Source organism: Aspergillus viridinutans (assembly GCF_018404265.1).
Source record: "Aspergillus viridinutans IFM 47045 DNA, scaffold_9, whole genome shotgun sequence".
Classification (NCBI taxonomy): Eukaryota; Fungi; Ascomycota; class Eurotiomycetes; order Eurotiales; family Aspergillaceae; genus Aspergillus; species Aspergillus viridinutans.
The window spans coordinates 375237-396228 of record NW_025091225.1 but is presented as its reverse complement, the minus strand read 5'-3'; the positions used below and the strand labels follow the sequence as shown (position 1 = coordinate 396228).

Below are 20992 nucleotides of genomic sequence, written 5' to 3'. Positions count from 1 at the left end.
GATGAGCAGCGCTCGAATCACAAGTTAGCAGGCGACAAGAACAGCAGGACTTGGTCGAAAGGCACGAGGTTCTGCGAGACCCTTGTGGCCATCGGCATCAAGTCAAGTAGTCAACACAGCCGCATCCAGACGAAGCGGCCCGATCTACGCTAACCCGCGATAGGCTTAGCGCGCATCCCACCTCAATCTCTGGACGAGAAAAAAAAGTTCCTGAACCCTAATCACTGATTCCGATCAAGCAACAGGCGTCTTTTTCATCCTGTCGCACGACTGGCTCGTGCACATATCTACCGGGATATTCACATCATAACCACGACAAAATGTTCAAAAGAGCTGCCGACACGTCTGAGGAGCACTCCGCTGCCCTCAAGGCCGGAGAGCGGCCGGTCGCCAATGACATTCCGGATGAGGTGGGGGAGTTTGAAGATGAGTTCGAGGACGAATTCGAGAGTGAGGACGAGATTTTGGAAGCAGGGGTCGATGGAAGACCTGATGCGGAGCGCGAGGAAGAGGAAAAAGGTTTGTCAGCCGGTTTTTTGTCGCTAGAATTGCTACTGACTGAAATGCGATGACAACAGACGCTATGGAGGTTGACAAACAGACATTCATCCCTGGAAGAACAAAACTAGCTCCTGGAGAGGTACTGTCTCCGGATCCGTCTACATACGACATGTTACACACGCTCAGCACACCATGGCCTTGTCTCTCATTTGACATTGTGCGCGATTCCCTTGGCGACAACCGAAAGACATACCCTGCGACCGTCTACGCCGTTTCGGGTACACAAGCGGCGGGAGGAAGAGCAAAGGAGAACGAACTGCTGGTGATCAAGATGAGCGGTCTCAGCAAGATGGAGAAAGAGAACGAGACAGATTCGGAGAGTGATTTGGATTCAGATGATGATTCTGATGACCCGATTCTCGAGTCGAAGAGTATCCCTCTCGGATCAACAACCAACAGAATCCGCGCGCACCAAACCCCTTCCCAGTCCGCCGACTACTCCAGGCCGCCACAGACAATCACAGCGACCATGCTCGAAAACTCCCATGTCGTCATCCACGATGTGACTCCTTATCTGACCAGCTTCGACGTCCCTGGCACAGTATTGCCTCCTTCAGCCTCCAAGCCGCTCTCGACCCTGCGCATGCACAAGTCCGAGGGTTATGCTCTGGACTGGTCCCCACTCCAGCCCCTTGGAAAGCTGTTGACCGGTGACAATGACGGATTGATCTACGTTACCACCCGCACAGAAGGAGGAGGTTGGGTCACAGACACCCGGCCATTCACCGGCCACATATCTTCTGTCGAAGAGCTACAATGGTCACCAAATGAGCGCAATGTGTTTGCTTCCGCCAGCAGCGACGGAAGCGTCAAAGTCTGGGACGTCCGGTCAAAGTCACGCAAGCCCGCAGTTGACGTCAAGGTCTCCAAGACAGACGTCAATGTCATGAGCTGGTCGAAACAGACGTTCCATCTCCTTGCCACGGGTGCCGATGATGGACAATGGGCTGTCTGGGATTTGAGACACTGGAAGCCAGATGCGTCCGCCCCCTCGTCACAGATCAAAGCATCGCCAGTCGCAGCTTTCGACTTCCATCGTGAGCCCGTCACCAGTATCGAGTGGCACCCCACAGACGACAGTGTTGTTGCTGTCGGTTCTGCCGATAATACCGTCACCCTCTGGGATCTGGCTGTGGAGCTTGATGAAGAAGAGAGCCGCGAGGCTGGCCTGGCCGAAGTGCCTCCCCAGCTGTTGTTCGTTCATTACATGGAGTCTGTCAAGGAGGTTCATTGGCAGGCTCAGATGCCTGGTACCATCATGGCCACAGGCAGCTCTGGATTCGGGTAAGTCCTTAGTTGAAATCGTTCTTTGTTGCATGATCTAATGCTGACTCCTTGCAACAGTGTCTTCAAGACTATCAGTGTGTAAATAATCGGCATGCGCATGTGGCACTTGACCTTCTTGAAACGACGATACCAACAGTCTTCTACGCTGTCATTTGATGAACATATTTATAGATTCTTACATAGGGTAGTACAGCTCGGGATTGAATGAATGATTATGACGTGCATCAACAAATCTCTATCCGAGATCGACTACTCTGTCTGGAATGGCACTCAAAGTAAACCTGAGAACGTATTTGAGCCCGTTATGGTTATAGCTGTGAACTGCTCTATCTTCGAATAATTGTAAATTTTCTAGTTAGTGGAACAATCCTGAACATTTGATGTGGTAGTAGTATATATATCGGTATGGTCAGGCCGCCTCACTCTTCATGAGCCAAGTAATTATAGGATTATAATGACGATATCTGACAACTCCCAAGATGAAATCGTTTAACACTTCTGTATTATGATAATCCCATAGCAGAACGTGCAATCCATCGATGCGACGGTCGAGACAACTGGATAGTGGATTTCTGGGGAAATGCGGGCGAACCAATCATTGGCAGGGTATTCTCCTCAAGATGCGGGGAAGGCTGCGACTCCAAAAAGAGCCCGTGATTCTAGCAACTGGCTCGGTCTATTCTTTTCGCCGATGCAGTCGGAAGCGTTATCAGACGGCAAATCTTCATATTTGACCTGCAGACTGACAGCTAGGCCTTGTCCATGTTGCCGTCCGCCCCTGGCTTTGTCCCCGCAGAGCTCAGCGCTCAACTCATTCACCCCGCAATCGGCCATGAGGATCGGAAGGGGCTGCGAGCGCTGTCGCCATCGTCATATTCGGTGCACAATTCGGAAAGGAGCTTCGTCCTGTAATCCCTGCTCGCGCTTGGGACGGGTGTGTCGGCTGGATCCTCCGTTTCGGTTTAGAACTGTCCATCACGTCTATCAGAAGAGCCATGGCACAGCGTCTAAATTCGATCTTGTGTGGGATCCACATCAGACTTGGGTCAAAACTCCTGCATCATGTATTTCCTTTTCACCTTCATTATCCTATGATCCAAGGTGCTAACGGTATCAGTGACATTCGTACTCGAATCGGCAGATGATTCTGCAGAATGGGAAGAGACAGATGCGCCGCAAGACTCTCACGATGAAGCACCGCCTTCGGACCAGAATCCAGCAACACCTAGAGCCGTATTTCCGGACATATCATCTCTCCTCATCCCAAGACCAACAAAGCCTTACGATTCAGTGATTGAAAACCACCCGCTAGACCTCCCAGCACCGACCCCATCGATACCGGATGAAACCCAACTGATACTTCCCTCATCTACTGCCATCTCGCCAAGTGCATTAAATAACATAGTATCTCCTTTGCCATCAACAGCGCGGACAGATGCGACATCCCAATGGAGTCCGATAAGCCCGCGGGCGATCACTTCGCCGAAGTTGTCCTCCCGGGAGGCATACTTGTTACGTTCATTCATCTCCAAGATAGCGCCTTGGGTATGGAAACCCTGCTCATAGATAGTACATTGACAGTACATTCTGACTTTGACAGACCGACATATGCGACTCGCGGTCTCATTTTTCAACCGAGGTACCACGCCGGGCACTGGAAGTGCCTATGGTCCTCAAGGCGGTTCTAGCTCTCGCAGCCAGACACGACGCCATATTGTCAGACGCTAGCGACTGGGAAGCCGCCGAATATCACGGTCAATGTCTGGAGCTCTTGATCGCTGCGCTGGCGCAGCCGGAGGATACGTATGACGACAACCTCCTTATCACGGTCGTGATTCTCCGTATCTACGAGGAACTGGAAAGCAACAACGACGAGAAGTACCATTTGTTCGGCTCAAACCGTCTCCTCAACACCATGTCCAGATCAGCGTCATCCGGCGGCCTAGCCGAAGCCGTGAGCTGGCAGTTCCTGCGACAGGCGATATATGCATCTGTCGTCCAGTATCAACCCATGCAGCTGGACTTGGAGAACTATGAACGGTCGGCTGTCTTTCACAGGCGCGACGATGCCGCTTATGCCAATGTCATCATCTACCTCTGTGCTCGGATTCTGCAGTGTGGAGGACCGCATACCCGTGGCATGGATGAGGCGACGTGGCGCCAACTCTCTGATAGCGTTGAGCAATGGCATCGAGCAAAGCCAATCAGTTGGCAACCGTTGAAGTACAAGCCGGCGAACATTGCGGAGAATCGACCGTTCCCTGAGATCTGGATGATGTCTCCGCCAGCCGGTATGTATCCTACCCGGTGAACCGAAATGGGCTGACAGTCGTAGTGGTCGGAATGCAGTATTATCACACCTCCTGTATATTTCTCACTCTGTGTAACCTACACTGGCAAGCTGCGAGTGACTACGAGCTGGCTCGTTCGCAACGTACAGTAGAGGTAAGATTGTACAACTCTTGGGAAAGACCGCTACTGACGGGCTAGAATACAATCGCATCACATCTTAACATGGTCATCGGCTTGTCCATGTCAAACGAGACGGTCGAGAATGCGTACTTTATGGCATGCCATTTATTACACCGCTGTAAGTTTATTATTTGAGCTTTCTCGATCATCCTGACCATGATAGATGGGTACTGCCTGCGACATCCCCTCGAACAACGCGGGTCATTGCGCTTCTTGACCTATGTGGAAAAGACAGTAGGCTGGCGGACGCGATGGATGATACGCGAGCTGGAGAAACAGTGGAGTGAGCTGCGGGGACTGGACGCGTGGGGAGAAAGCCATGTCTAGCTAATGCAGTCTGCAAACTACATCCGTCTGCATTTTGGTGGATCGTCATCTTTCAATGCCATGTATTGTTTATGCCCGATTCAAGCGGGATTCGTTGAATCAACATCCAGGAATTGAACGACGATATAAAGGCACCCTGCCGTCACTCATTCCTAGAGAATGGTATCGCTTGCATTGCACCGTGCTTATCACTCGATAGAAGCATTATGCATCTGTATGCCATGTTGTGAGCAAGAGCACCCCAACTAAGCCGAAATACTCTTAATCATCTCTTCCAACTCCCTCACATTCCCACCAACAACCCTCTTCTCCAGAGGCTGCCCATCCTTATATAGCACAAACGTCGGCATCGCCCGGATATTCATCTCCTGCGCCACAGAGCGCACCTTGTCGACATCGACCTGGATGAATCGCACATTGGGGTACGTCTCGCTAAGCTTCGCTACACTAGGCCCAATGGCCACGCAAGGACCACACCAGGTGGCGAAGAAATCGACGACAACGGGGCCGGAAGAGGTAAGGGCCTTGTAGATGACCGGACTTTTGTATTCCTAGTGAGTTTGCTTCTTGATTGGGGTTATGGAGACTATTTACTTATCAACAGCAATTACTTTGCCATGCTGCATGGTTGCGGCGGGGCTGGAGAAGAAGCGGTTGTAGATAAGGCGGATTGCTATCGGATTAGTGAGAAGGGTTGCGAGGGGCAAGATCGTGGGAGTGCTCACCGATGTAGACGGCGAGAGCGAGGATAATGCGGGAGTAGTCCATGATGCTGATAGAAAGGTGGTTGAGCAAAGACGGGTCTGTTGACTGGAGGGGAAGAAGCAATGTGTTATGTTGATTTGTAAGCAGTGCAATTCAGCATAAAACTAATTATGCTGCAGCAACGTTTCTCGACGAGATAACGTGATTGATATATCTATCAGATCGCAATGGACCGTGCAGTATCTTGACCAGATACTCCGATAGGCCGGGAGAGATTCGTTTGAAGTCACACAAGTACCTGGCGAGAGTGGAACACAAGAGCATTGCAGATTTTCTTGATCGAAGGTTGCTTGATGGAAGTGAACTCAAGGATTAGGCGTCAGCGTAATGCTCAGCGAATATGACCCCGCATCGCCTACACGGTGGCAAGTTGGAACTGGGACGAGCGGACCCTGAGAGGAACTACCCCGTAGTGTGTCTTTAAGTAACAGCCGCTGATCTACGCCTGACTCGCACCAGACTGGATTCCATCAGTCCGCAGGCCTATGAGATCTGTTCAAAAAGTCAGGATGTCCGTAGTGCCAATCCTAAAGAGCATGGCTCAGCCACAGCCGGTCTTAGGGCCTGCATTGGTTGGTTATTCATCTGGACGGTTATCTATGCGAGCTTTCCCGTTCAATGATAGATAATTTTTGTTCATGATGCTGTTCAATTGTCAAGATCTGATATCCCATCTCTGAGGCATACCAGATGAGACCGCTTTTCTTCTGTCTGCTCCTAGCGCTGCGGCGCGTTGCAGCCGATAACGACGAAGATTCCGATTTAAACCCAAGATGTAAGTTGAAATGTCTGTCCGTACTTGATCGACGGCTGAACAATCAGGCAACACCAATGTGAGCATTACATCGCAAGCAGATGCAGACTCCATCGCCTCCTGTCAAACCGTCCGCGGTAGTGTGACCATGACGAAGTCTGCGAGCGGGACTATCAACCTCCATGGAGTCGAGGCAATCCAGGGCCCTCTTACAGTTCATGGAGCTTCGAACCTCAGTTCCTTGGTAGCGTCGGACCTGAGGACCGTCACTGGAACATTGACTGTGGCCAACAATGATGCGCTCAATCAAATCGCAATGTCCAACTTACCGACCGTTGGAGGAGACATCAAAGTGGAGAACAATCGAAATCTGAAAGACCTGTCGTTGAGTGACCTGGATGAGGTCAGAGGGGGGCTGACCGTCTCTGGTGATTTCAATCGGTCCGTTCAGGCATTTTCTCCCTGCACTTCGCACAGACCTGACGAGGCGTAGGATCTCCTTCTCGAACCTTGGCACAGTCAGCGGACCTTTTACGATCCATAGCTCAGGCACCTTCAACTGCTCAAGTTTGGATGGTCAACGGTCTGGAGAGGACAATGTATTCCAAAACACGTACTCATGCACGACCGGTAAAAGCAACAAGTCATCCAGCAGCGATGGACTCAGCACGGGTTAAAAGGCCGGAATCGCCGTGGCAGTGGTGATCGTCCTTTGGCTGTTCATCCGCCGTCGAAAGCGCCAGCAGAATCGACGAACAGAAAAGCTAATATTAGAGGTTGCCACACCGCCAATACCAGGTCTCACCGGCCTCCCTAGCAAGACAGAAAAGCCGACTCCAAAGCCCACGCCGCCCCAAGAGGCCGTGGAGAGGAGTACTGTTGTAATTAATCCACTCAAGGGGTCAAGTTCCCCCGAAAACCACTGTCCCCACCACCAGCCGCAGACGCGAGATCCTCTGTTCCAGCATCTTTCCTCCCCGGATCCGAGAGAATGTCTGTTCCTGTATCATTACTTCCTGGCTCCGATCCATCAGTATCCTCGGGCTCCGTTCCCACCGAAGAGTCACGTCCGATCCCACGTTATTCTTACATCATATCCCGCCCCCGGCGCCACAGCCTGGAAGTACCGATTCTGGACAGCGGGAATGTATACGAGGTGGGGACCGGTCGAACAAGGCCGCAAACTCCTGCCTATGAGCTGGTTGGAGGTGGAATGAGCAATCATCAGTAGCCTATCAACCGCGAATAATGATTATGGCATGTCCATAGTTGTATGCCAAGTAGACAATGAACAACGGTACAAATTGTCTTGCCAGGCGCAATCCTTTAATGAAGTAGATGCCAGCCATTCTTCCAACATCAACATTAGCAAGATGAACGCAGTATATGCTGTTTAAGTATGAAATATCCAAACCATCTATACGGTCATATCCAGCTATATACATAAACCCCAGCTAGGTCTGCGCCCTCACTGCCTGCAGTGTCTCCCCATTGGCCAACGGCCCACACCACCCATACACATCACACCGACACTGCTCAAAGCGCGGACAATAGATATCCTCCATGCCAAAAACCACATGCCAGACCTTCTCAAACACCCACCCCACCCCAAAGCTATCCGTCAGGTCCGTCTCCGCTGCCCACGCCAGCATGCGCTCATAGTCCCGCTTCGGACGCTGCCGGATCCGCTCCCTGGTGACGGCAAACTGCCCGCAGCAGACATTCCCGATATGCTCGGGGACGCGCTCCGTGCCGACGCCAAACAGCGTCTGGTACACCTGGGGAAAGTACGCGCGGATATCCTTCTTATCGATATCGATCTGCGTCGGGGACCACGGGTGCACGTTCGTCGGACAGCCCGGGTCGTGTTCGCAGCGGAGGTTGACGTAGCCCTGTGCGGACACGGCCTCGATGCGGAGATTGCGCAGCGCGACGCTGGTTTTGGGGCCGAAGAGGTCGTTGTGCCATTGGTCTTGCTTGGAGTGGATGAAGATGCTGTAGGGGGGGAGTCGGTCGTAGAAGTCGACGACGTAGGAGAGGTAGGCGGCTGCTTCGCGGCCGCGGGTGGTGTGGGGGACGAGCAGGTACGGAGCGGGTTTGGGGTCGGTGGTGTAGATGAAGGGGATGGCGTCGCTGTTTTGTTCTCGGGTATTAGTATATGGTTGGGTTTAAGGACGAGTACGACGTACTGGTCACGGCAGTAATTCAGCAGCCAGGTGAGATCTTCCGATTGTGTCGCGGCTAGTACCAGCGCGATAGTGCTGTTGGATGAGTATGTCTTGGTGATGTCGGCGAGTTGCTGTGTCACGGAGTGTTGGTCGAATTCTAGCCAGTCAGTGTGGCTGCCTATTTACAAAGGGGTGCAACTGCAAACTCACCGTCAGGCTCCAGCGCAAAATCTCCCCGACGATACAATATTAAGGTGAAGAGCCAAAGACAGATCAGCGCTGTGCAGGTTGTGACTGTTGTGCGGCGGGCCGGCCATCTGGACAGCCGTCGTTTTGACATTGGATCTGTTTTCAGCGGCAATATCTGCTTCATATCCAGGAGGATCAAGGGAGAAGACAATGCAGCGGACAGGGGACGTCCACGGTTCAAACTGAAAGTAGATTCGGAATAAGACAGGTCAACTGGCGCTTACGCGAGGTGCCATCGCTATAATCATCCTTGTCATGCAGGGCCAACTACAAGTCAGCATTTTCATCGTGGTCAAGACCATTTAGTAACCACCTTTGCCTGTCTACTGCGTAATAGGTACTTGTAAACTCCATAGCACCAGGGAAAAATGCTGGAAAAGCAACGCCGCAACCGCTCAGTGGCCTGCGCCATACCTGGGGATCAACCTATTGGTGCAAGCATATGCCGGCACCTAAGACCTGACCAGTCATGAAGATGGTGGATCTGTTTGTTGCAATTTTACTGATCTACCTTGCGTCCCGAACAACAGACTCGGCTGTGATTGGCCAAGGTTAACGTTCAAAGCCACCCCGAAAGCTTCCTGATCCAGCCGGATCTGACGGGTCCATTTGATGATCCAGCCTCACCCAATCACGTCAGGGCCTCTGCGCCTCAATGCTAGGTCCCTTGATCTTTATTCCATTTTCGGAATAAAAGTCAGGATGTCTCAAATCTTAATATCAATATATTAAGTAGCCTCTAAGCTTCTAACTTCTAAGCCTCCCAAAAGCTGTTCCCTGAGCACTGTCCCATTCCCTGTGCAACAAACCCAGATGTTCAGATTGGCTGTCTATGCTTCTACCTGTGTCGTATCAAGAAAAATTAAGGTTCTACCGTTCTACTGTTTTAGTTACAGCCTATGTTTACCATTTTGAGTGAACATCCTGAGTCGGGACTCCTGACTCATGAGTGGGTTTCGCTTGTCGGGAAGCATCTTAAGCGAACTTTACCGATGGGAGATCTCTAATTTCTAAATCATCGATCTGCAGCAGTATCTGATGGTGCCTTGGTATAGGTTTCCTGGATCGTCAGTTTTTCTCATACCATAACGTGAATGCAAAGGAGTTCCCTTGCTAGTATATGAGTTACCATAATTACTAATTCAAACTGGGCTGAGTGGGAATACTAGTTAAGGGAGAATAAACAGCTCAGCATCATATGATTGTTAACATAATACGTAGGACCCATGGCAGATGATACTACGCTGTCTGGGTGTTTATTAGCTCTTACATAATAATGGATAATGCCTTTGCTTCAAGATGTTATAAATTGAGGCTTGATTAAGTAGATAACAGAGCTTTGTGTACGGAATTTATTATGTATAGAAGAGATTGTTTGGAAAATCAATCTGATGTTCATCTTGTATATAAACCCTCAACATTTTAGATAAGAATAATAACAATCAATCTTCCTCTGAAATACAACAATAAGAATTAGGTTCCACTATCACAGATACTCCATCACCTGAAAACAGTTGTATAGATTATGGCATCTCCAGTGGACATATAATTATCTTAACTTCTTCGATGGAGCTGCTGGTCAAAGAGGATATAACAGATCTGGCTTCTCCGGGTCGGCGAGGACACGGCCTCTGCTCCTTTGCTTGTACCCACAGCTACTGCCACTACCCGACTTGCTTGAGGGACAGGCAAGGGTGCAGTCATTGGATATGGCGACTGTATGACCAAATCACATTGACCTGTCTCTTAGAGAGCTTCATCCGTTGCGCGACTCGCAGACAACATTTTTGGAGATTCAGTTGGAGCGGCCAGGTCAAAGATATTCCAGGTAGGGTCTCGACTAGACTGCTGTGAGTGATGAGGATTCTTGATGAATCCAATCGCACGGGTGTCGCATGCACAATGGATCCAAAACACCATGGATCAACCAATCTCAATGCCTCAGGACGTAATTGATCATAGTGACGGCCCAGTTCAAGATGATACAGCATGATCCGCCCATTCAGCTCAGCCTGGATAAGAAGCGTGCCGTTGCTCCCAAACGAGATGGCGCATGGGCTAAGATCCCATAGCCCATTGCCATCAGCAGATGCGAATATCTCGCATGTCTTTTCGTATATGGAACAGGTATGTATATGATGCGATTCTTGTCGGCCGTATATCCATCTCTCGTCTGGGATAGGAAGACAATGGGTCGATCTTCTTGTGACTTGTCCACTGCCAATGATGATATTGCCCTCCTAATCCCTTATACCGCCATGCTTGATAGAAAGGGTCTCTGTTTTGCTGACCCCAGCGTTCCACGGGTTGCACATAGCATGAGCATGCTGTATGAGTAGCACTGTTGACTTCTCGATCCCTGGCAACAAATACCATGACCAAGGGGTGAATTTCAAATTCACGCGAGCTCTCTTCCCCTCCCAAAGGTGAGATGGCGACTCTAATCCCTCTAGTCCCGCGAATAACATGAGATTAGAAATGCCTGAGATACTATACCAACTCCCTGGCCTAGATCCTCTTCGCAGAGATCCATTCCAGATGGAGTTCTTTAATCCGCTTACATACGAGCAATCATCTCTCACAGGAAAGGTGGTGTAGAAATGGCCAGTGTTGTGGCCACTGCTATGGCCAGTGAGTTCCGCAATTTGTTTCAGATTCACTAGAGAACCATCTGGATTCGCCCTGCCACTGATCACAAACGCGAGATCATTCTCGTCGTCCTCTCGAAACGGCAGTTGCCCAGTCACCTTGAGGTCAAAGGCTTGGCCGGGGACTGTGCCGGCTTATAGAGCTCAGTGGTCGTGCACTGTGCGTCGCCGACCACCAAGTCTGTGTTTCCGTTTTCCAGCCATTCAAGCCATATCAGCTGATTACTTCTTGATACCCATTGAGGTGATCTGGCGTTGGGATTCTCAGTGACACATACGATCGACCAGTCGCAAGATCCACAACGCGGATCTCCTTCTCTGTTTGAGAGTGAAAAGAGTACGTGCTTTGAGTATACACTGCAAGGGTGCCACGCAGCATTTGGAGTCGGGTTTGAGCGCTTAGGTGCCTCGAGTACTGTCCTGGGAGAATTGTTATGCTAAGGTAGGCCTACTCCGAAATGAGTCTCATCGGGAACATAGCCCGGCAGTTGGTGATCTCCTGACTTCGGGATAATAAACATAGAGAGTAATAGAAGCCGATCTGAGGTAACGTCGATGCTTGCAGAGGCGGCCAGAACGGCTAAAAGGGGAAAGGCTCTAAATTGATGAATTAACCCCTCATTGATTAATCTATGCGGGAAACTTGCATATTTGGACACGAGGGCATTATGCAGCCAAGTCACTACCCTCTTTTTATTTTCCTTCCTGCAGAAAACTACTTGCTCATTGCTGGATAATTATCATACTCTTATAGTCACCCCCTTTACTCCGTTTTTTAATATATTGAATACTACATCCTGTAACTGCCTCTTACATGGGATGTCACAGCTAATCATCCACCCCTTAAAGGTGTAGGGACGGTGCATAACTTCTGACTGACTGCCTATGCACTATACATGAATCTACAGAAAATCCGCCAGGAAAACCTGTATGCAACATAATAGCCTTTGGTTTGGCAGTCTGGGTATAGCCTCACCATAGGGAAGGAGGTGGCAATATTTGTCTCGGGAAAGAAAAGCTTGTTCATTAAGCTATTATATAAAAGGACGAGAAAGACATATTAATATTATTTGATTAGCGATGTGGTCATCCTCTAAGAAATTAGGATCGAACTTTATTTCTACTTAGATTGTCTTATGACGATACTACCTTGCTATGTTGACCACCCCTTTTTTATATTACTTCACGTAGCAGTCCACCGTCCTCCCATGCTCTGGATACCGCCATAAGTCTGTGACTAGTGATATATGCAACTTGCCTCCTGCCCAGTGGGCTTTCTAGTAGTTGTGGCTCTGCTAGTAACGCACACGAGTACATTATAGAGTATAGACCAGTGATGGTAATGCGTTCTGATTGGCCACTCACGCATAACCTTAACGACTTTGACATGACTGGATACTAGCTGACTCCTCGAAGGGCAGACAGAAATGGTGTAACCGAGTCATATTAACTACCTTAGTTATAGGTTGTGATTAAGTTGAAACCCATGTGGGCTGGGTTGTGGTTGGCTTACAACTTAGCCAAACCCGTCCCATGCTAGGTAGCACGTTAAAGTTTCCACTAAGTTATCTACCCAATAGAGTAGTATAGAGAGATAATCGAGAAGATGCCGTCCCAGTTTGTCCAAGGCCAATGACCGGGTGACCACTGGCCCTAATATCAGCAGGCTATCTACCTATATCTTAGGGTCACACGGTTCGGTACTTCGCACCTACGCTTCCAAGGCCATTTGTCGAGGAGAACATTCAGGTGTTTTAGCATCTGAGCCCCTGATCAGCTCTGTCGCGCGCAGCGACCAGTCGGTGTTCGTGTTTCTTCTCTCTGACTTTCTCTCTAGGCTGCAATAAGAATCATTAGCTTCAGCCTTCCTCACTCCTGCAATAATGCCGACGTCCTCATGCCGACGCCCTCAATTTAGTGAGGCGCGGAGTGGCTACGATTCGCTAAGATTTTACGGGGAATTCTTAAATGTTCTAGTAGTAGGGATTCTAGTATTACTTCTGCCATTATGCCAGGGCCACGCGCCACTGCTCGTGGACATGGAGTTTTCCACCCAACCGTCTTGGATATGCCGCCATGAGTCTCGAGGTGTAAGAGAAAAGGTACCCTATATCGTCTGTCTCTTGGTTATTGACTTGGCTTCGTCTTGAAATACATGGGGGTATGATGGTAGGGTGGCATCAGTATCTACTCATGCAATGGCCGCCTCAGGAGTCAACAGCTGGCCCAAGGCGACAGCACGATGGGATACAGGGATAGAAGGCCGGTGTTGATTAACGTTACTCTGCCTACCTGGTGGGTAGCATCGTCGTGTTCCAGTCGTAATATATGTGAAGCCCATGATAACATCATCTGCCACAGTCACCCTGGACACCTGTATTTGAAGTCCCTCGCCAGGCATTTGAGGTATATAAACAACCTCTGCTGTTGTCAGTCTCGTTTGGCCGACATACTCTCCTCATGCACATAGTATCCTGAATATTCCCACCTTCCCATATTGTACATACACACCTGCTTCTGCCTTGTACCATCCCCTTCCTTACAAATGTACTGCCGATATGCTTGTTTCCTCCCCGCCCTGGCCTCGTTGGTCTCGGCCTGGGCACCCCCATCGTACTCAGGGTACACGCTGCAGTGGAGCGATAGCTTCGGCGGCTCGGCGGGGACATCTCCCAACTCTAACAATTGGAACATAATCACAGGGTACCTGGGGCTGAATGGCGAGCTGGAGACGTACACCAGTTCGAACGCGAACGTTCAGCTCAGCGGCGGCAACACTCTGCAGATAGTGCCTTGGAAAGACAGTTCCGTGTCCGGGGGGTGGACATCCGGCCGGCTCGAGAGCAAGTACGTCTTCACACCTAGCGCAGGGAAGCGCACGCTCGCCGAGGCCGATATCCGGTTCGGCAGCAACCCCACCTCTGCCAAACAGGGGATCTGGCCGGCTTTCTGGACCCTGGGCAACTCGATCCGCTCGGGAACCCCATGGCCCGAGTGCGGTGAACTTGACATCCTCGAGACCATCGATGGCCAGTTGACGGGTTACGGCACCGCCCACTGCGACGTCTATCCGGGCGGTATCTGTCACGAGTCCAATGGCCTTGGGGGAAGCATCACCATCCCTGATCAGTCGTGGCATACGTGGCGCATGATCTGGGACCGCACCCCGTCTACCTGGCAGTCCGAGACCATTACCTGGTACATGGACGGCCAGTTGTTCCACCAGCTCACTGGTTCCCAGATTGGCGACTCGAGCGTTTGGGCCACGCTGTGTCATGACCCGCTGTACTTCATCCTCAACGTGGCTGTTGGCGGCATCTGGGTACGTTTAGAGATTCTCCTTAAGTTTTGCACTTTTCCGAATGTCTAGAAGGTGGGAGTGCTGACGTGAAGTATCTTTAACCCTTATAGCCTGGTAATCCTAACTCAGCCACCCTCGACGGTTACGGCAGCATGATGGAGGTCGCCTATGTCGCCGTCTATACGTCTTGAAACTTGTTGTCTGTTATGCTTGTGGTAGCGTACGATTGCCTTCGGGTCCTAGCCAGTCTGTACATACTTGTTTTTATTGCATTTGTTTTGAACATGTCTACATACGCTCGCTTTTGTATATACCACACTCGTTTTATCATAACGATTACAATCTTCACATCGCCCATTGGGCGAGGCAGCCTGACGATATGAACCAATACTATTGTATGACGACGACGACGAGAGCTTTTTTTTATACCATCGAATCCATCAGCCGATTGTAAAATGTCAATGTCGGAGCGAGGGAGCTGGACTTGAGGCTGGTTCAGTAAGTTTTGTCTCTTTATATTCAATACAGTTATATGCGAGATATATCGAGACTAAACAGGGTAGCTAGAAAAACTTCCTCCCTAGCAAATACAAAGACTCTCTGGTCTCCCGCGACAAGGCTGTTGTCAAAATGGACCCAAATCTGACCTGGCACATGTCACACACAAGACGTCCATGATATTGCTGCACCAGCACATCGCTCATCCGGCGGCTCAGCTAAGGAATATTGTGCGGCTGCCCAGCGCATGCAGTGCGGAGACATGCCAGCTCGCAGCGATTGAGACTTGTATATAGGCAATTACTCCCCCCACAACTCCCCCGGCGTAAACCCGGCTTCGTTTCTCACTCTTTCCCAAAGCCCCTCCGCCATTTCCATCCCCCGAACCATGCGCACAACCTCCTCGTCCATGTTCAACGTCCCGGCTAAGTAATGCAACGCCGTATTCCCATCCGTATCTTGAGCCCTCACATCGACCGCTCCATCCTCCAAAATCACCCCAACCGTTTCACTCAACCCCCTCTGCTCACTTTCACTCATCGGCCGGGGATTACCCCCTAGCTGCCCCGGACTGGCGAACCGCATATGCAGCGGACTCGGCAATCGATGTGGCAACCAAGCCGTATCCAACGTGCGCGCGCAGTGGATACTCTTCGCCAGGGCCGGATTCCTGCTCACAATCTGGTCCGCCGTCAGCGGCAGGCAAGCGATATGCAGCAGCGTATGGCCCAGCGCCGTCGTCCCAGCAGCTTTCAGTCCACCGGGTATATGGCCCGCCAACCACCCAAGTAGATCTGGATCATATCTCGCGGCCGCAAAATGGAGCACATGCACGTCAAAAACCGGGGTGCGGAGGCACAGGTTCAATTTCGGATGTGCCAGTAACTCGACCAGACACCTCTGCACACCAGGGTTACGCAGATCGCAGCGCGCAATCGCAAACGACGCAGGTGGGAGAGCGACGGTGGGCGCCGCGCGGGGGCGGTAGTTAGGCGAGTACCCGCACCCCGCCAGGAGATGGCGCAGCATATCTAGCCGTCCGGCCTGGAGAGCCTGATGAACCGGCGAGGAGGTCGAGAGCGCGGACAGAGCTTCCCCTGCCTCCTTGGAAAGTTCAACCATCTCGCCCCCCTCCTCCTCACCCTCCTGCGTCAACCAAGCAGACTCATCTGCCCCCGCCGCCCGCAGAGCATCCAATCCACTTACATCCCCCATCCCCGCCGCCACCTCCAGCGCCGTCAAGGCCGCATTCATCCGCAAGCGCTGAGCGGGAACATTCGGCTCGGTCCAGAACCGTGGAAGCCCCCCCCCGCCGCTCCTCAATTTCCGCTGCCGTCAACGGCGCAGTCTGCGCTGTAATCCCTTTCCCATGGGCACCGGCCAAGACAGTCGCGCGGGGCGGACAATGAGCGAAACTAGACGTGTCGATCTTGGGATCCCGGCCGCGGATAAACCGCACCGCATAATCACTCAATTCAAAGGCGCTGATGCCGCTGGGGTCAGCGCCTGCCTTGAGAAGAGTCTGGATGTTGTGTGGGAGGTTTGCCCGTATAGCGGCCGTTAGGGGGGTCTCGTAAATGCCCCAGATAGCGCCGGAGACGCTGGCGTTGGGGGAGTAGCGCTCAAGATTATGGCGCCGCAGGTTTGTTGGTGCATCCTGGCATATCTCATTGTAATAGGCCAGGAGAGCCTGGAGGACGGCGGGGTTGGGGTTCTTGGCGGCGCGGCTGGCGGGGGGTTCATCATCCCGCGAGTTGTCGATATCGTCGGGGGTAAGTTGGTAGGACATGATGTTTAAGATGGATGGATAATGGGAGGGTCCGTGGGCGAGAGTCGATACTTATATACTACAAGATCGGGGGTACGTTCACCCGAAATAGGTAGCTGTGCCTGAGCCCTACGTCACATTCTTCCTCCATGTTTGGGATTTTATATTTTCGTTTTTCGACACTTTCTACTAATAGATTGATTTCAACCAGGATCCCCTGGGTTCCCCTGCCGTTCTGCGTAATCGAATCTCTACTATACCTCATCATTATCATCCTGACTATCCTCCGCGCTCGGCTGCCCCTGAAATGATACATTCCAGGACCAACTGTGCCAAAGTACCTGCGGTACATCTCTTACAACGTACCACAACACTGTTTCTGAGCAGTGTGCAAAAGATCCTCAGCCTTGGGACGGTATACCGGCCGTTTGGGCGGGAGATATTCTCTGGGCCACCTACAACCGCACTTGTCTCAAGGACCCCAAGACGGGAGTCTATTGCACGAGTGAGACAACTACCCCAGAGATAGTGAACGAGGCTGAAATGCTAATACTCTATAGATGAGATTGGAAACATCCAAACAATGCTCGGAGAGACGGACACGTCCCTGACAACTCTCTCCAGAGACCAGCTGTGCTCCCCTTGGGTGCTGGATCTCAGCCAGCAGTTGCAGGCCACGGCCTACTCCAACTACAACGAGAACCACGTGGCCGACTGGGCTGCGATCCAGCACACATGTCAGACCGGGGCGTTGCCGACTCAGGTTCAAACCCCCGCCACCAACATCACGGCGGTTCCGGGCGTGGACTACTCAGATCCGTCGAATACCACATGTCTTTCCAACAATTTCTATACTACCGTGGCTGGTGATAATATCCAAGCCATCGCGGAGGCGCAAGGAGTCCCCACAGGACCTCTCAAGACGCTGAACGGGATCTTCCCAGATGGATCCAATCTCCTAGCTGGACAGGTCTTGTAAGCTATCCAACTTGTAATCGATAAAAAATGTACAACAACTTGCTCATAAGCACAGGTGTCTGCCTAGCCCGATCTATAAAGTACAAGCCAACGACACCTGCGCATCGATTGCTTCTGCCTATAGCATCTCCGTCGTCGACATCTTCATGTACAACCCCACCATCAACAGGGCCTGCTCCAACCTCATCGCCGACACAAACATCTGCGTTGGGCCCTCGGGAGCACAGTATACCCCCACCACCATCGCCGGAGCCACCGGCACCAAGACTAACCAGTATGCCACCTCAACGGTGACCCCAGACGGTCCTACTGCCAGCGGCACCACAACGGAATGCGGCAAGTACCACAAGGTGGTGGCAGGCGATACCTGCCAGCAGATCTCCCTGCAGTACTCCATAACCACAGAGCTTTTTATGGCGATAAATCCCTCCATCGACCAGGATTGCTCGTCTCTTCCTCCAGGCGTTTACTACTGTGTTTTTCCTATGCAGGACTGGAACTCCACCGCACCAAATACAACCACCACCACTACTTCTACCTACCTGACAGCTCCCACCGCCACGCCGACAGGAACCACACAGTACTGTTACTTATGGTAAGCCCACCACCCAAAGAAAATAAATAAAAATGAAAAAAAGGAGTAAAAACATACAACTGCAAAAGTATGACAGTGGTCGCCAGGCTGTATTCACTATGTTCTAGGCGTGTGGCTGCCATATTCAGTTTAAGACCCAGTCTATGTTTAGGGTTCTATTAGCAAAATGCTTGGAGGAGGTAAGTAGAGGACTAGTAGAGGACTAGTCGAGGACTAGTCGAGGACTAGTAGAGGTTTGTGTGGGAGCTGCGCCGTTTGATTGGGAGATACACTAATTAGTTAGGGAGTACCCCTGTCATATCATTCAACATAGTACGTAGTGGTATGGAGATTGGAGCATGGTCTGTAGTCTATCTAGAAACGGACCCAATATCAGACGAAATAGGTAGTGGACGTTGGACATTGCGGACTGTTGGGGCTTGGGGCTAACTGCTTCCCTCCGGTTTCCCAGAAGTTTATTCCTATAGGTATGATGTAAAGCGCGAAGTCTTGGAACTCATTGTTTTCCTTCTATCAATGCCCAGCCTCATCCAACAACCACGACTCTGAAAACGTGGCAACGCAAAATATGACGCAATATAGAAGCAAAAGACGCACTGAGGATGGGCTTGGGCGTAACCAGAACAGCCCGAGTCGCCCGACAGGCGATGCGGACAATCAGGTTGCAGTGCCGCCAATTGGAACCTCTGGCGATCTTGAAAAGTCTTCACGACAAGAGCCACCGAACGATGCGACTCCGCCTGCTCCAGTCATGTCGCCAATGTTTGAAGTACCGGATGGTGGACTTGTGGCCTGGCTTCAAGTCGCTGGTGGATTCTCCCTGTTCTTTAACACATGGTATTTTGCATTCAGCACTTGGCAGAACCAAGCTAATCGTGATCCGTAGGGGCAATTTGAATACTTTTGGGAGTAAGTAAATTCACTTTCTTCCAGCTCCGACTTTACGCCCTTGCGGCCACCAAAGTGCATTCGCTGACTACATCCAACAGTTTTCCAGACATACTACGAAGAGGGTCAATTGTTCACGCAGTCTTCCTCAAACATTGCATGGATTGGATCCATTCAAGCTTTCCTACTCCTTTTCGTCGGAGCCATCTCAGGTCCGACATTTGACCGAGGATATCTCCGAACACTGCTCGCTGTCGGCTCTTTCCTCATCATCTTTGGCTATATGATGCTCAGTATATGCAAAACCTATTGGCAAGTTGTGTTGGCCCAGGGATTTTGCGTCGGAATCGGCGGTGGACTACTCTTTAACCCGGCAATAGCCCTCCTCCCAACCTATTTCCGTAGGAGACTCGGTCTGGCCGTGGGTTTGGCTGCTGCGGGCAGTTCGATGGGTGGTATCATCTATCCGATCGTCTTTTACCGACTTATTGACCGGATTGGCTTTGGCTGGTCTACTCGAGTCATTGGGTTTATCACTCTAGCCACCTTACTCGTCCCCAACCTGGTGATGAGGCAGCGCATCAGGCCTCCCAAAGCCCGGGCCTTGATTGACACCACCGCCTTCAGTGATCGGCCTTATCTCCTGTTCGTCTTCGGTGCGATCACGGGCTTTATCGGCCTGTATGTCATGTTGTTCTATATCTCGTTTTATGGTGAAGTCCACGGCTATACCAACCGGAGTTTATCATTCTACCTCATCCCCATTCTGAATGCGGCCTCGGTCTTCGGTCGAACAGCCCCCAATGCGATATCCGACAAGACTGGTCCTTTTAACCTGATCGGTCCAGGAGCCCTGGTCTGCGGCATCTTGATCTTCTGTATGCTGGCAGTAAAAAGTGCCGCCGGTGTAGTCGTCGTCGCCGCGGTTTTCGGTTTCTTCTCGGGTGTCTTTATCGCCTTACCGCCCGTCTGTCTTGCTGCGTTAACAACGGACAAGTCGAAAATCGGGACGAGAATTGGTATGGCCTTTGGCATCATCTCATGCAGTACGCTCGTTGGTGGACCTGGGTCGGGTGCGGTTCTGGGAGCAGATTCTACTCGTTTGCGTTGGACGAGAACTTGGGTATTTGGTGGGGTCTTCACCATCTTTTCCGGCTGTCTCTTTATCCTAGTTAGAGGGTGGACCTCTGGATGGACGCTCATGGTCAAGGCTTGAATCTCCTCTCAGTCTTCCATGTATACCGCCATAGGTACTTTGGAAAGAGCATCTGTCGGCGGACGCCACTGTACATTAAAGCCTGCTTCAAGCAGTTTACTGCTCCTATATGGCTCCTTTGTTTATCGGCACGCAGCTTAGAGTTAATATAGTATAGTTAACATGGTATTTTAGGATGAAGGGAAAAGCGGCTCCTAAAGCAGCACCCAACTCCATATTCAGCGGCCCATTCCCCCACCCGCCAGTTTCTTTTCCCCGGAACGTGCCCTACCTCAGGACCCAGAGCATCATGCACTGCGGGAGAGGTTCCGCACAGAGGGTCTTCAGATTATTGTGCAGGTGACTAGTATTAGCCATATCCCACGAGGTATACATAGTACCCCCTTACAAGATTAGACTAGTCGAATGCCATCTTTTCCAATAGAAAGGGGAGGAACGCACGGACAATCGAGACAGCAGCCGCATAATTGACATACATTTCCTGGTGAAATCCTGTGAGGTCTACAGACATTGGAGA

At 51.1% G+C, this 20992-nt stretch overlaps 9 protein-coding genes across 9 annotated transcripts; 6 read left to right on the top strand and 3 right to left on the bottom strand.

The window, feature by feature from the left end:
• Window positions 1-320: 320 nt before the first annotated feature.
• Window positions 321-1930, top strand: Aspvir_009749 (ribosome biosynthesis protein RRB1; the record flags this gene model as incomplete). Its single annotated transcript, XM_043272887.1, has 3 exons — window positions 321-519; window positions 579-1845; window positions 1906-1930. The coding sequence occupies 3 exons, from the start codon at window positions 321-323 to the stop codon at window positions 1928-1930; spliced, it is 1491 nt and encodes a 496-aa protein (XP_043128822.1).
• Window positions 1931-2680: 750 nt separating this feature from the next.
• Aspvir_009748 (uncharacterized protein) lies at window positions 2681-4455 on the top strand (the record flags this gene model as incomplete). The annotated part of the gene is made up of 5 exons (XM_043272886.1): window positions 2681-2912; window positions 2966-3393; window positions 3449-4139; window positions 4184-4293; window positions 4339-4455. 5 exons carry the CDS (start codon window positions 2681-2683, stop codon window positions 4453-4455), a joined length of 1578 nt encoding a protein of 525 aa, XP_043128821.1.
• Window positions 4456-4892: 437 nt separating this feature from the next.
• Window positions 4893-5415, bottom strand: Aspvir_009747 (thioredoxin family protein; the record flags this gene model as incomplete). The annotated part of the gene is made up of 3 exons (XM_043272885.1): window positions 4893-5187; window positions 5242-5320; window positions 5373-5415. The coding sequence occupies 3 exons, from the start codon at window positions 5413-5415 to the stop codon at window positions 4893-4895; spliced, it is 417 nt and encodes a 138-aa protein (XP_043128820.1).
• Window positions 5416-6102: 687 nt separating this feature from the next.
• On the top strand, window positions 6103-7383 carry Aspvir_009746 (putative GPI-anchored cell wall protein Pst1; the record flags this gene model as incomplete). The annotated part of the gene is made up of 4 exons (XM_043272884.1): window positions 6103-6187; window positions 6235-6607; window positions 6660-6765; window positions 6847-7383. 4 exons carry the CDS (start codon window positions 6103-6105, stop codon window positions 7381-7383), a joined length of 1101 nt encoding a protein of 366 aa, XP_043128819.1.
• Window positions 7384-7620: 237 nt separating this feature from the next.
• On the bottom strand, window positions 7621-8707 carry Aspvir_009745 (DUF3431 domain-containing protein; the record flags this gene model as incomplete). The annotated part of the gene is made up of 3 exons (XM_043272883.1): window positions 7621-8299; window positions 8356-8491; window positions 8545-8707. 3 exons carry the CDS (start codon window positions 8705-8707, stop codon window positions 7621-7623), a joined length of 978 nt encoding a protein of 325 aa, XP_043128818.1.
• Window positions 8708-13776: 5069 nt separating this feature from the next.
• Aspvir_009744 (glycoside hydrolase family 16 protein) lies at window positions 13777-14723 on the top strand (the record flags this gene model as incomplete). Its single annotated transcript, XM_043272882.1, has 2 exons — window positions 13777-14553; window positions 14643-14723. 2 exons carry the CDS (start codon window positions 13777-13779, stop codon window positions 14721-14723), a joined length of 858 nt encoding a protein of 285 aa, XP_043128817.1.
• Window positions 14724-15330: 607 nt separating this feature from the next.
• On the bottom strand, window positions 15331-16819 carry Aspvir_009743 (uncharacterized protein; the record flags this gene model as incomplete). Its single annotated transcript, XM_043272881.1, has 2 exons — window positions 15331-16199; window positions 16237-16819. 2 exons carry the CDS (start codon window positions 16817-16819, stop codon window positions 15331-15333), a joined length of 1452 nt encoding a protein of 483 aa, XP_043128816.1.
• A 286-nt stretch (window positions 16820-17105) lies between these two features.
• Aspvir_009742 (LysM peptidoglycan-binding domain-containing protein) lies at window positions 17106-18375 on the top strand (the record flags this gene model as incomplete). Its single annotated transcript, XM_043272880.1, has 4 exons — window positions 17106-17144; window positions 17186-17303; window positions 17359-17773; window positions 17832-18375. The coding sequence occupies 4 exons, from the start codon at window positions 17106-17108 to the stop codon at window positions 18373-18375; spliced, it is 1116 nt and encodes a 371-aa protein (XP_043128815.1).
• Window positions 18376-18939: 564 nt separating this feature from the next.
• Window positions 18940-20475, top strand: Aspvir_009741 (uncharacterized protein; the record flags this gene model as incomplete). Its single annotated transcript, XM_043272879.1, has 3 exons — window positions 18940-19208; window positions 19258-19280; window positions 19361-20475. The coding sequence occupies 3 exons, from the start codon at window positions 18940-18942 to the stop codon at window positions 20473-20475; spliced, it is 1407 nt and encodes a 468-aa protein (XP_043128814.1).
• Between the last annotated feature and the right edge of the window lie 517 nt (window positions 20476-20992).